Source organism: Urocampus carinirostris, chromosome 15 (assembly GCF_059441175.1).
Source record: "Urocampus carinirostris isolate Australia breed hairy pipefish chromosome 15, RoL_Ucar_1.0, whole genome shotgun sequence".
NCBI lineage: Eukaryota > Metazoa > Chordata > Actinopteri > Syngnathiformes > Syngnathidae > Urocampus > Urocampus carinirostris.
Window position 1 is genome coordinate 30,710,467 of NC_142363.1, and position 14,304 is coordinate 30,724,770.

Consider the following 14,304-nt stretch of genomic DNA (forward strand, 5'->3'; position numbering starts at 1 on the left):
GAGCAAACGCGGGCTGATGGGAAGTGGGGTAAAGGTGAGTGAGACCTGTTGTCGCGGCGGACAATAGTGGATATATATTTTTCCCACCCTTACCTTTGGAAGTATATACTTTTTTTCCTTGGATTAGTTTAAACGGGTACCCGGACTCTGCAGGTCTGCATCAAACCTTAAGTACCGGTATCATTTTCTGTTCATTATGACGGCTGTGGTTTTTGAACTGTGTACTTAATATTCAGTTACAATCGCAGGACTCAAAGCCGGGTTCGCGCAAATTTTGTGATTGTGTTACATCTTTAAATGTGGGCGCATGCGGCTTATATACAGGTGCGGCTTGTGTAAGTACAAAATCGGTTTTCCTCTTAAAATGTGGTGGGTGCGGCTTATAATCAGGTGCGCTCTATAGTCCGGAATTTACGGTACATGGAGCATTTTTTTCATTTGCATTTCATTTGGTTTAAGATCAAGTAATAATGTAATTGTAATCCTGTGCAGTCCTTTGAGACATTTTTGTGATTAAAGGCTATATAAATAAATGTGACTTGACTTGACTAAATTTGCGTGCTTACACACAATTGTGGACAATTTAAGTCTAGCGGATTCTCAGGTAATATCCTGGAAGAATATTTGAGAGGGATGAAAACAGAATGAGGGAGACAAAGATAAAACTAAAAGAGATAAAGAGAAAAACAAAAGTCTCCCTCCATTTCAGCTCTAATACGGATAATCTCTGTTACTGGTAGCAGACGATAACGTTATTGTAGATTGCTAATATCGTTGCGATACACTAGCAAATGCTATCCTCGATGAAGCATTCATTATTTGTGTGTATGACAGAAAATAATAAGGAAGCCCTGAAATAAACACACACCAAGGCTTAAGCGTCCCATGAGGCCACGTGACAGATACACAAACCTGACTTTTTTTATGCTTTACCTGTGCTGCTGTCAGTCAAAAGTGATGCTGCCGTGGAGCCCAACTCCTGGATGAGAGCTCCCAACTCCAAAAGGCAGCAGACCAGCGCATGTTGACTGGTGGTGATGTCAGCACAGCCAACCTTGCCCTCCACCGTCCCATCAGCCCTCACACCATCTTCACAGAAAAAGCAAGCACGCACAAATAAACATATCGTCCCATAAACCAAAGTTAATTCTTGCTGATGTGCACTGATTACTTAAAAAAAAAATCACTGTACAGTATACACAAATAAAGTTGTGTTACTTGAGCAATTTGTCAATCTGGGAAATGTATTGAATTCATATTCTTACATGTGTTTGGACCAATTTTTTACAAAGATAAGCAAAAATATTCCACACCACTAATTTTTTTTTATCCCTCAGCAAAATTCTAAATGCTCGAAACCACTATGAGATGTTGTGTTTTTGAAAATAACATAATAAAATGTGAAGTATATAGAGTGATATTGTCAATGAATACTTTTTAATGGCTTCCTGATACAAATGTACAATAACACAGCATCTGGTATTACAAACCAAGGGTTTTCCTCTGTTTTTTGTACTGTGTCATCGTTCAAATTTAAAGCTACAACCTGAAATATTCTCTTGTAGTTGCCTTCAAAGAAAAGTCTACCACAGACATTTTTTTCCTTTTGGAGGTAATAAATGAAGGATTGGGATTTGGATACGGTTCAGAACAGAGGCAAATATTTTCTAGCGGGTCAGAGATGTTTTCTATTGTTTTTATATTATATATTTTCTTGGGAATACCTCAACATAACCTCACCCAAGTTGTGCTTGTGCGCCGCTACAGTGGCGCAAAGGTGTTTGGCGGCATTGGCCTGAGCTTTCTCGCCGAGAAGCGAACCCACAGTGCTCCTCAATATGAAGGAGACGCAGCAGCGGGTGAAAGCAGCGTCTCCTAGCGTGGGCGTTGCCCTCACGTTGGACGCCAGGCCCATCAGAAGAGACAAGAAAGACGCAAAGTTGGCCTCCAACCAGGCGCTGCCCATCATGGAAACAAGAACAACGCATGACTGTGGAGGAAGCGGAGGAGGATCAGTGTTCAGGTCAGCACCTCTGTAACGATGGGTGTTAAAAAACATTTTTTTCCTTTGGGAATGTACCTGCGTGACACCAATACGAACTTCTTTGCTCACGGAGCTGGTCCCCTTCAGCATATCTCCGCTGGCCCGAAGAAAGCCTGCACCACCCTTGATGAAGCCCACAGACAAGAGATCCATTACTTCCTCCAGGGCACTGCGACCTCGAGCACTCTGTCTGGGAGATCCTGGAGGGGAGAAAGCAACACAATCCAAGACAACAATTTAGGGTACCAAACTTCAGACTACTGATGCCTAAAACAAGGATGTCAAACTCATTTTCACCGAGGGCCACATCAGCGTAATGGTTGTCCTCAAAGGGCTGGATGCAAATTATAAATGTCACTAAATGAATGGTATGTAAAATAAATGTAACTACTCATTCAAGTAAAATGTATTATTAATTCAAGTCACAAATGTTACAGTTGCATTGAAAAATGTCACTAAACATATGTTTTGAACTAAATTTAACTCTTAAAATTCATTCTTTTTACGTTTTTCGAATCATTTGTTTCTTAAATCCACCAATTGGCGTTGCTATGGGAATACTGGCATGCAGTGGCACTAGAGTTAAGCTCTTAAGGCCGAGCGCGGCCTGAAATTCTGGTCGCCTCATGCCTAAAATGTCAATCATTATGTTTGGGTTAGGGCTGGGCTTCTCTCTCACTGCCTATTTTTTTTTTATTTATCCACCCGCCATTGTTATTTGTTTATTTTTCTTTGTGGAGGATCTAAGCGGTTTATTCCGCCCCCTTCTCGCGCAGCCTACGTCTGCATGCTTGTTGGCGCGTCCACGCTCTCGTGGATGCGTCCACCGGCTACTTTGCGCGCGAGGGGGACAAAATCCATCGCGCTGATCCTTCACAAGAAAAAGAAACTTAAAACAATGACGGGTGGATAATTAAGAAAAAAAAGTCAGCGAGAGAGAGGCCCTCCTCCTGGGAACTTCTCAATCTTGTTTCAAGTCAAGGTACTTTTTTTTTAGTAAAAGAAAAAACGCCTGAGGCGCAACAATAGTAATTCATGTTTAAAAAAAGTCCTGGATTAATGTTCTTACTTGTTGAGGTTTAATTTGTCATGACGAGCTGTAAAGTAGTCTGAGTGGTAGCTTTTATCAAAAGACCCTAAATGTGTGGCTTACGAGGCATGATGTGTAAATATTAAAATTCATTTTGTTCTAATTTTCTATTTTTATCAATAAAAGTAGCAATCGGGCAGCGCGGCGGCGCAGTGGTTAGCACGTGTGCGGCACAGTTCTGAGGTCGTGGGAACCTCCTGCGTGGGTTCAAATCCAGCTACCGGCCTTAGTGTGCGGAGTTTGTATGTTCTCCCCGTGCTTGCGTGGGTTTCCTCCGGGCATTCCGGTTTCCTCCCACATTCCAAATACATGCTTTTCAGGTGAATTGGCCAGTCCAAATTGTCCCTAGGTGTGAATGAACGAGTGAGTTGTCTGTCCCTGTGTGCCCTGCAATTGGCTGGCAACCAGTTTAGAGTGTCCCCTGCCTACCGCCCGGAGATGGCTGGGATGGGCTCCAGCCCCCCCGCGGCCCTAATAAGGATGAGCGGTACAGCTAATGAGATGAGATGAAAACTAGCAATCTGTTGTCATCTACTGGTACAGAAGATTAATTACAATGACTGATGACTGAAAGACAGCACTTAATATTTGCACTTTTTTTTTTTTTTACAACTAATTATCAATTTTTTGTTCCTAGTTGGATTCAATTTGACCAATTTGCTGTGGCACACCCGTATTCTGCAGGAAAAAAATCATTGAGGACAGGAGACAGGTCCAGTATATGAAATCTCCATTAGAACAAATGACAATGAACTCGCGTACCTCCTTGATTTTTGGGATCCAGGGCTGCCGCCAGCAAACTCCCTAAAAGCTTGGCGACCGCCACGCGGGTGTCGTGGTCGGTTCCTTCGAAGCCTCGGAAGCAAAGAGTAGCAGCGTTCTCCAGTTCGCTGGTCCATAGAAACACTGCTTCACGCTGCAGCTCCAGAAGGCACTTTAAGCAAAAATGGCAACATTTTAAAGTGCACCATGATAAAACATCGAGTGCTGGACGCTGGTGTCGCTGGAACCCACTTTGGATGCGGCGCATCGCACTGCCATGGAGCGGTCTGTCAGGCAGGTCCTTGCTGCTTTGTAGACATCACGGTGACCCGAGGCACCACTAGCGCCAAGGCCTCGCAGCATCTTTTCAAGTGATGCCATGATCTCGTAGCGACCTTGTGACTAAAGAAGTTTAAAGGTCAATTTAGGAGACTTTGGTTGAAAACTTAAACCACGATTTCATTTGTTAATCTTTGTCATGGTTGCCACGGCGCCCAATTGGCTGCGCACATGAGTGTCACGGTTGCCATGGTGCCCAATTGGCCCCGCCCGTGTGGCGCCAGCTGCGGCTTGTTGACAGATTGGCCCCCTGTCGGTGTTTAAACCCCTTTTGTCGGTCCGTCAGCAAAATCTCTGTTTTTACACGGAAAGTCCTTTTTCGGCTATCCAGTTTTTGCTACTGTTTGTCTCCCGCTATGATCTGTTTGATCTCGACCACATCTGCTCTCCCGTCCCGAATTATGACCTGTTTTGATCTCAACCACGTCTGTTCTCCCGTCCCGAATAACGACCCGTTTTTTATCTTGACCACGTCTACTCTCCTCTCCTGGCTTTCGACTTGTTTCCGATCCCGATCACGTTTTTGCTCTTCTGTCCCGGCTACTGACCCGTTTTTTTCCGTTCCCGACACCACCATCGCTCGCCACAAAAATACTACTTCCGCGTCTGAGCAACCTACTGCCCGCGACCAGCGATCTCCGAATCGTGTGTGCAATCCTTTCTCTTCTTCGCAATAAAACTGTGAGTAACATTACGCGAGTGGGTCCTGTTTCCCTTCTGGTCCTGACAATCTTGGTGATTACAATTTTACTGGGTTTCAAACAACAAAATAACTCCAACCCCAAAAATATTTATTCAAGGAAGCTTTGATTATAAAAACCATCGAGTGCAAAATGTTAGAAAATAAACTGACAATACAGTTATTCATCCTGTACCTTGTACCTAACAGCAAACGGATAACTTCATATTTCATTGCAACAAATCCTTACCTCGATTTCCCAATTTAACAAATGTTGAAATCATCCATTTTTAAAAATGGCGTATTAACCAATCAATGTCAGCCCTGTCCTACCTCTATTGGCCTAAACTCTAGAAACAGTTGGGTCAAAAATGGACCAACCCAATAAATGGCATGATTTGACCCAACATTGGTGTTGCTTTGCAGAAATAACAACCCCAAAAAGGTGCAGTATTTTAGTTTTGTTGTGCAAGAGGATTCCGAAAGAGTTTAGTTTTTAGAATAGAATAGAATAGAATAGAATATAAAAGAATAGAATAGAATAGAATGGAATACAATGGAATGGAATAGGTCATTTTTGTCATTAATATCAATGTTGTCAAAAATTGTATGCAATGCTTTGACATGGAACTGCAGATTAGAACATGTAATAAAGATTTTATCAGCATAACTAAACAAAACAAAAAATATTTACAATGTAGTGCTTAGAAAACTGGCCTAAGTTATCATAATAATGCAATGAAGTACAGCAAAGGGCTACCAGGTTGATATGCAGTTCTAAAATAATATGTTATTTCTATGTTCTTACTAACTTATTACCAGGTTGTAATCATTATGGGTTAAAAATAGGCTCAGTCAACAGTCAAACATGATGCAAGTTAGAAATCAAATTATTTATAAAATCAGAATGACCCATGTTATATTTTCAGAACCAGTCCGTGGACCACTCAGGTGGATTTAGGGCCAACCAGATTGGAGACCCCTGTTCAATACAATCTGAGTCAAACAATTGGTTGAATTAATCTAGGTATTGGGTTCATCCCACTTTTTATACGTGTTTTTAGTGTGGAGACGGAATTACACGGCCTTTGAGAAGATTCTACTTCACACATGTACCAGTTAATTACTATCTTATAATGAAAAATCCCAAATTATCACAACCCTGGTACAAGCTGTAAAAGATCTGTAAAAACAAATCTGCATTTAATTAACAACACGCACCTCTGCATGCTTTAAGGCTTTGAGCAGGTTGGCCAGGGTGTCCTTGAAGAGGCTGCCCAGCATCCGGCCCAGCTGCTCGAACAAGGCTCCGAGACACGCCACAGCTGCCCTGACACACGCAAACACATCCGACGCACGTGATCTTGTGAAAATCTACCAAAGTGAGTTGTTTTATCACGGAGAAGCTCACAGCTTGTTAGGGAGAGCTGATGGAGAGTCATCTTTGATGCGGATGATGTCATTGCACCGCTCCACCAGTGCGCTGGAAGGGACAGCATCGCCTAGGCGGAAGAGCAGCGCCAGGCAATGGGCCAAAAGTCCCCGGGCAGGCGGGCCCGGTGACCCCACCAGAATGCTGGAGAGTTGCTCTACCAAGCGGCGCTGGTTTTGTTTGATAACACTCTGCAGCAGACGACGAATGGTTAATGTTTATTTACACTTCAGTGTTCATTTTACCTCTGAAAAGTGATTGGTCCCAGGGACTCGCATGCTCAAAAATCTATGGGTCCCAACAGAGATCTATGGGTCCCCAAAATTTAGTGTTATCGCGGTTGAAATTGTAAATCGGCGACAAATATATGATATAAATCTATATATTCATTCAGTTTTAATCATCACAGTTTATTGGTAATACGAATCAGTTATCACTTCAAGATTTTTCAGTTCACAACAATATTGTACATTATACAAAATATTATTGCTGAAATAATTATATGAATCTATATTTTCATTCAGTTTTAATCATCACTGTTAATTGGTAATACAAAGCAGTTATCACTTCAGATTTTTCAGTTCACAATATTGTACACTATACAAAATAATATTGCTGAGATATTACATATTCATGCAGTTTTAATCATCACAGTTAATTGGTAATACAAAGCAGTTTTTCAGTTTATATATACTTCGTGGTTTGCTGTCCCGCCATAGTTGTAATGCCTTCTCAAGGTCCAATCCATTATCATCCTCCGCAGAGCGTAACCAGGAATATAATTGAGTCCATTTGGGCAGAAAAGTCCTTTTCTTGCTAGTATTCTTTAGGTTATTTTCTTTCGTCGAATTGTTCGCTTCAAGACACGTGTTTTCCTTGCCTTCGCGGTCTTCTGAAGAATTTCTCTGCCTTTTTTTCGTGCCGGAATTATTGCCGTTGTTACCACTTTCTGTGTTATGTTTCGATTAGTTACCGACACTGAAGAAATTACCAATTTTTTGTTGATTTGCACCTAATACCAACTGTTTTTTCGGAGGCATACTTCTCTTTCACTCGACAACCGCCACAACAATGACGTTATCTCGAAGCAACGAGATTTCGTTTGCCGAGATCGGCGCGAGACCAAAACAACAATGGCGGATGGCAGATCTGCCTGACAAAAAGTTTGGAGTGCGGTAAATCTTTGTTAAAAAAAAAAGTAATCGGGTAATAATGACAATTTGGTGTCAAAAACGATGCGTCCCGGGGATGCACGTTGATTTGACCCAATGCGTCCCCAGCAAAAATGATGCGTCTAGGACGCAGGGACGCGGGCAAACGAGAACACTGACACTTAATACTCACTTTACACATAAAGCAAACAGTGCATTTGCCCAAATCCTGGAAAAGAAATATTCTCTTTTTCTTAACGACCTGTGAGTGTGGGGTTGTGCTTACCTTCTCGCTGGAAGGCAGAAGCTTCTTCAAACGGCTGAGCCAATCAAAGATGAACTCAGCTCGCTGATGTTCACTCAGCTGACTGCACGCATTCTCATCGAGCAGCAAACTGTGGACGCTGGCCATTTGCTGCTTCTTCGCAGGGAGAAAAACCATTCCCAACTCATTAAATATGGTGACTACATTTCCCACAATGCAACATACTCATGTCCGATATTTGGATTGTTTCATAGGTCAATCATAGACAATTCATCACATCCACTACACAGCATGATCTCCAAATGGAAGAGCAGCTTCAGCGACAGACTGCTGTCACAGTCTTGTTCCACGGACAGACTGAGGAGATAATTTCTTCCCCATGCCATGAGGCTCTTTAACTCCACTTGGGGGAGTAAGCTTTTACTCACATTAAACCCCAGTCCAACATTTGCATAATACCCTATTTTTATTAAAGTGTGTATTTTATGTAGCACTATTTAAATTCTCTATATCAACACGTTATATTGGGTATTTATGTATTCTATTTCATTTTTAATTTATTTTCAACACAAGGATACAGCTGGAAGTGTGAATTTCCCTACGGGGATGAATAAAGTATCTATCCATCTATCTATCTATCTAGCTTATTGGTCCCAGTGCGTTATGTATCAGTAGAATTGTACATACACTAGTAATATTTTTGTTGCAATAGGATGTATTTCTGACAACATCTTATCAGAACTTAAAATAAAGTATACATCGCTTGCAAAGCAAACTCTCCACAAAATCTCCATTCAATGACGTGGAATCCTTCAAGAACTTATTGTTTAAACAGAAGTCAAGCCCCGGTGCTGTGGAATGCTCTGCCCTTTGAGATTCGATCTGCAACCTCAGAGGAACTGTTTAAATCTACGCTTAAAACACAGTTATATTCTAGAGCTTATGGATGACCTATGTTCCATTGCAGCCTGGTCATCCTTCAATGGGGATTACCTCATGTGCGGTCCCTTCTTAAGGTTTCTTCAGTTACCTCATGTTGAGGTTTTTGAGGTTTTCCGTGCCCTCATGTAGCTTTTAGATCAGGGGATGGTGTTACAATAGCCTTTAGTCTGTAATAGCCTGTTGTCTGTGCATCCCTTTGAGACTTCTTGTTGTTAAGGGCTATACAAATAAAGACAATACATTTTCTACACTTTATAGTGGCATTGGTGAGGATGAGTGAAATCCAATGATACAAAGGGTAAGGACATTTTTTTAAAACTTCAGTGACTGGGAGAGTAACTAGCATGATAGCACTGAATGGCTAATGGAAATAGGTAATGACAAAAGCCTAACAAAAATTAAACAAACAAAACAGGTTATTGGAAGCAGTTGTCGGTAAAATATATTGTTTGGAATTCAGCAGTAGTGCCGCAAAAACAATAAAATAAGCCGCTTTTGATGAGTTCTCACCTTGTTTTGACGTCGCAGTTGGCCCAAAAAAAGCGGCGGAAGTGACTTCTAAATAACTTCCGGCTGTTTTTTTTTTACCAAAATAAAGTACAGTCTCCAAAATACACGATAATTCTATGAAGTTTGATATAAAATGTTGTTACTTTCGAGTGTAGATTTAACCAGTTGCTTTTATTGCTCTTTACTCAGTTTTCATACACACTACAATTCCATCTATTTGCAGTTTTTGAATACCAAACTCGGTGGATTTCAATTTTTTTTTTAATAGTAGATATATTTTACAATTTTAAGCGCATTTAGGAGAAAAAATATTACAGGATCAAAAGATTATGGAAAAATGAAAGAGTGAATTAATTAATTCTCAAACTGTTGAATTCCAATTGCAGAAACATAACAAATATGGCAGCAGCAGGAAAATGTGAGATAGAAAAAGAAACTTAAGAATGATTAGCTGTGCTGAATCTCCAAATGCATGTCACAAAAACCTGACCAATCCCCCACAATGTGAGTAAATAATTTGATTTTGTGACTGATGCCATTATTATCAAAAGGGTTGAAACTTATTGAATGCTTTATTGAACAATCATCACATAAAAAACACAATAGGTCATTTAAAGTTGTGCAGCAACAATCACGAAAACCCAGGAAAAAACAACTTTAGGGGATCAAAATTCACAATAAATAGATTCAATACAAATTGTATTTCACACAGATTGCAGTAGTTTTGATTCTGTTCTTATTTTGACATTAAAAACTGATCGCAAATCATATTCTTAAAGGGACAGTATGTATTATTTAGCGACTTAGTGGTTAAAAGAAACCTCATTCATTAACAAAAAGAAAACTATATTTATTTGGATAATGAGCAAAATACACAAACTTTAATATCAACACGCATTTTTTAAAATACTTGTGGGTTGAGAAATGTATTTTTATTTTACATAACACAAGGCTTACCAAGAGGGAGCTGACATCGTGCTGCGACGGGAATCCCTAAAAAACAAAAACCTGTTTTTTTATCTGTTTCCTAGTTTTTTTCTTCTTTTTTGATTCCTTCCTTCTCTCTTATTTCATTTTTTCTTGGATTTTTTTTTTCATTTTCTTTACGTTTTACATTGGGTTTTTTTCCCTTTTTGGTTATTTTTATGTTTTTCCACATATTTGAATGAAGTTTTTACCTGCTGTATTTATTTGATGTTTTAATGTATCCATTGGGAGTGGTGTTCTGTCCATTGTCCAGTGGTTTTACTGGTGAGTCTACCATTGAGTCCGTCATAACCGTGTAATACAACTTGCAAAATCCAGTTAGATCTATTCTTAATAAAGCTTTCTTATGAAGATGTCCTTTACTTTGACTGGAAAATCCCAATCTCAGTTAAGGTTATTTTTCATCTATCCACACCCTTTTCTTAAAAATACAGTGGACAGCGATTACTATGCTGATTTAACAAGGACTGTGTCCTGTTCACAAGCCCAGAATATTCTGTTTATTTCTTATTTTGTTTCTTTGTAATAAAAGTCCTCAAACAAACTCCCTTCAGCTTTTGTTTCTTCATCCAAATACTCAGTCTGAAACATGAAAGTTGAATTGAACACGCAGCGGGACACGGATTGTCTACGCTTACATCTGTTAAGGAATCCGTGAACACATTACAGTGATATATAGTGACAGCAAATAATTGAGAAGCACTGACTTAAAGCACTGGGAAAAATATAAAAACAACCCGAAAAAAAGTGTTGTTATTTAGTTCCCAATGAGAAAGATAACATTTTTTGTATTTCACATTCAGGGTTTTGCGCGACGGAGCGAGTTCGGCGGACGCGGCGTCACCCGGTGCAGATAATGAGATGAGATCTTTTTTTTTTTTTTTTTTTTTTTTTGAAGGGGCGTCGCTACTTCGCAGATTTTCACTTTTAGCGGGTGGTTTTGCTCCCCATTAACCGGGTCTAAAATATAATGATTTTAAATAAATAAATAAATAATATATATATATATTTTTTTCTTTTTGAAGGGTCGTCGCTACTTCGCAGATTTTCACTTTTTGCGGGTCGTTTTGTTCCCCATCAACCGGGTCTAAAAAATAATAATTAAAAAAAAAAAAAAAAAAAGTTATTTATTTATTTTGAAGGTGCGGCGCTACTTCGCGAATTTTCACTTATCGCGGGTGGTTTTGGTCCCCATTAACCGCGATAACCGAGGTCTTACTGTATATCATATCCCAACAATATGAGTTTTTATCGACACTTTTAACAGCAATTAAATACATTCACGATTTCATTATATCATATTCTAACAATATGAGGTTTGAACGATTTTTATCAAATATTTTGATTTTTTTAAACCTTTTGTGAACAAGGAGTTCAGGACGTGTAATCGATAGCCGAGCGAATGGCACTACGAAGTGAAAAGCTTCTGGAACTTTCCAGTATCTACCGTCCGCAGTTAAGCGAGCTGTCGGGGCGGGCATTCCGTCAAATGATTCTCGACGAATGAGGAGTGCAGATTGGATTTAGCAGCAACAAGAATACATCCGAAACACGAGCAACATCAACCTTGCCATTTTTGGGACGCAATATCTGCGATCTACATCCGGGGACTTGTGTTATGACTGATGTTTACATTAGTTGCTAGCTCTGCAAAGATCAAGCGACGGCTAAAGCTAGCAGCTACCGCTAAGCGAAAGAAGGGGAACCGGGTGATCGTCTAGCCATGTTCGGTTGTTTGGTCGCCGGCCGGCTGGTGCAAACCGACGCCGCCCAGATGGCATCGGACAAATTCGTCTTCAACCTGCCGGACTACGAAAACGTGAACCACGTGGTGGTGTTCATGCTTGGCACCGTGCCCTTCCCTGCAGGAATGGGCGGCGCCGTGTACTTCTCCTTTCCGGACCCGGTGAACGGAGTACCGGTGTGGCAATTGCTCGGCTTCATCGCCAACGACAAACCGAGTGCAATCTTCAAAATCTCCGGTTTGACGGCGGGTGCAGGGGGGGCGCACCCTTTCGGCAGCATGGCATCGGCCGCTCCTTCCGTGGCGCAGGTGGGGGTGTCGGTGGAGCCGCTGGAGCAGCTCGCGCAGCAGACCCCGGTGACTGGGGCAGTGGCGTCCACTTCGGACACATTGCGGTTGTTTACGCAGAAGATGTTGGATAGTTTGTACAATTTTGCAGCGTCGTTTGCGGTGACGCAGGCGCAGATGACGCCCAACCCCAGCGAGACTTTCGTCCCGTCCAGCTGCATCCTCAAGTGGTACGAGAACTTCCAGAGACGCATGAACCAGAACCCGAACTTCTGGAAAAACTGAACCGAGAGACGCGTCTTGGTGCACTTTTTTACTTTTTGCGCAACCAGACGACACCACGTATCATGTATTTTGTCAAATGTGTTCAAGTTCTTGTGCCAAAAGAAGCAATCTGAATGACAGTTCAGGAAGTGTAATGAATAGCCGAACATGACGTTTTTTTAAATATTTGGGGTCGCTGAAGTCACTTTGAAATTGTCTTCCCACAATATTGTTTGATGAGTTGAAATAAATCTATTTTAAAGAGAAAAAAACTGGTTTGTTATGTTTTACAGGATCATACTTCGTTTGGAAAAGCTGAAGGTAGAATGTTTTCACCAGTAAGTAACAATGCCCGTATGGGTTTAAAGACCCCTGATGTTTTTTTCCTTTCCGTACTTGTGCGCTTTTATCTTAGCAAAGGTGTTTGGGGCAGAATCAAGAATGGGGCGGGAGGCAGGGTGTAGAGTGATTTTATGCCTGTCCCTTTGGATTTATTGTTAGTGTAGCATGAAAATGGTGAAAGTAAGAAAAAGTCTGTTTGAAGTACCGTATTTTCCGCACTATAGGGCGCACCGGGTTATAGGACGCACCCCCAAAAAATAGTTTTTGGTCCTATATTTTCCATACATAAGGCGCACCGGATTATAAGGCGCTACAATGGGAACGTCGACAAAACAGTCAGATAGCTCAGCGAAACTTATTACCCCCTTAACATTCCCAAAGCTTGCAAAGAAGCAAATACGTGTCGTAGACACGTGCGGATGCGGTGTCCGTACGATGTCACTCAAATGGATCGTTCCAAATATCATTCGGAAGGTTAAAGTCTTGGGATTCAAGAAATGCCAACCATTCCTTAGTTTCTATTTTCTTTTTCGCTCGCAACTTTACTGTGCATATGACAACAAACACTTGGAATTGAGTTTCATTTAAAAAAAGACCCATCACAGAGATCACTCTGAAACAAGATACTGGGAAAATATATAGCCGGAGTAGCTCACCGAAGTCGTTGCGTTCAAAAATAATGTGCAACCATGGTCCTCTTATATCCGTAAGTGTAGTAAATCCAGGAGAGTAAAATATTTACAAATACAGACTGGTAAAACATGTTTGCTCTATGCCGTAGACAACCAAACTTGCTATTCACATTCATCTTTTTCGGCCAATTGCAGGCTTTGTTTTGCCCCTTTAGCCTATGCGAGCCTGTAAATGATAAAAAAGATCCGCCCCCTTGACCTCCGAATAACTTTAGCCAATAGTGATCGATTCAAATGATGATTGACACATAGGTTAGCCAATGAAATGCCGGTATAAAAATCCCAGCATACACCGCGGACTACTTGGCGTTCGGGGGGAAATCTAGTCGGCGGCTGCTTGCCTTTGTTGCGAGACCTTGCGACTTAATATTGATCCATATATAAGGCGCACTGTATTATAAGGCGCATGGTCAGTTTTTGGAAAAAAAAAAAGGCTTTTAGGTGCGCCTTATAGTGCGGAAATTACGGTAATCTCAAAGAGCCTCAATCGCCAATCCAAAATCCCCACATAGATTAAAAAAAAAATGATTTGAGTGCATCTAAGAAATGCATGCGCATCATGATGAGCTAGACTGGCTGCAATGATGACACAAGACAGTATATAGCGGCAGCGAGTACAAAAGTTCCAAATTCCGTACAGCCCCTTTCAGCCAGGCATTCCAAATTTGACAAGCTGGATCAGATTTCACCAACGTGGTGCTTACGGGCACCGGGTAGCCCACTAAGAAAACCTGAATAGTATGCACACCAGTTGTGAAAGTATATCTTCAGCA

At 41.1% G+C, this 14,304-nt stretch overlaps 2 protein-coding genes across 2 annotated transcripts in view; one reads left to right on the plus strand and one right to left on the minus strand.

Moving 5' to 3' along the window:
- heatr5a (HEAT repeat containing 5a) overlaps nt 1–9,257 on the minus strand; it is a 29,313-nt gene extending 20,056 nt beyond the window's left edge. Inside the window, exons 1-9 of the mRNA XM_088354572.1 lie at nt 9,215–9,257; nt 7,784–7,918; nt 6,326–6,537; nt 6,136–6,244; nt 4,149–4,298; nt 3,897–4,068; nt 2,081–2,244; nt 1,741–1,990; nt 934–1,089 (exon numbers count right to left, since the gene is read on the minus strand). Of these exons, the coding sequence (XP_088210698.1) occupies nt 934–1,089; nt 1,741–1,990; nt 2,081–2,244; nt 3,897–4,068; nt 4,149–4,298; nt 6,136–6,244; nt 6,326–6,537; nt 7,784–7,909 (1,339 nt within the window). The 5' untranslated portion in view covers nt 7,910–7,918; nt 9,215–9,257. The remainder of the gene's footprint in view (nt 1–933; nt 1,090–1,740; nt 1,991–2,080; nt 2,245–3,896; nt 4,069–4,148; nt 4,299–6,135; nt 6,245–6,325; nt 6,538–7,783; nt 7,919–9,214) is intronic.
- A 2,373-nt stretch (nt 9,258–11,630) lies between these two features.
- On the plus strand, nt 11,631–12,764 carry hikeshi (heat shock protein nuclear import factor hikeshi). Its single transcript, XM_088354300.1, has one exon. The coding sequence runs from the start codon at nt 11,925–11,927 to the stop codon at nt 12,516–12,518; it is 594 nt and encodes a 197-aa protein (XP_088210426.1). The 5' UTR covers nt 11,631–11,924; the 3' UTR covers nt 12,519–12,764.
- The last annotated feature ends 1,540 nt before the right edge of the window (nt 12,765–14,304 follow it).

Bases quoted from the DNA above. Each gene is read 5' to 3' on its own strand.
- hikeshi (XM_088354300.1), top strand. From the start codon at position 11,925: ATGTTCGGTTGTTTGGTCGCCGGCCGGCTGGTGCAAACCGACGCCGCC.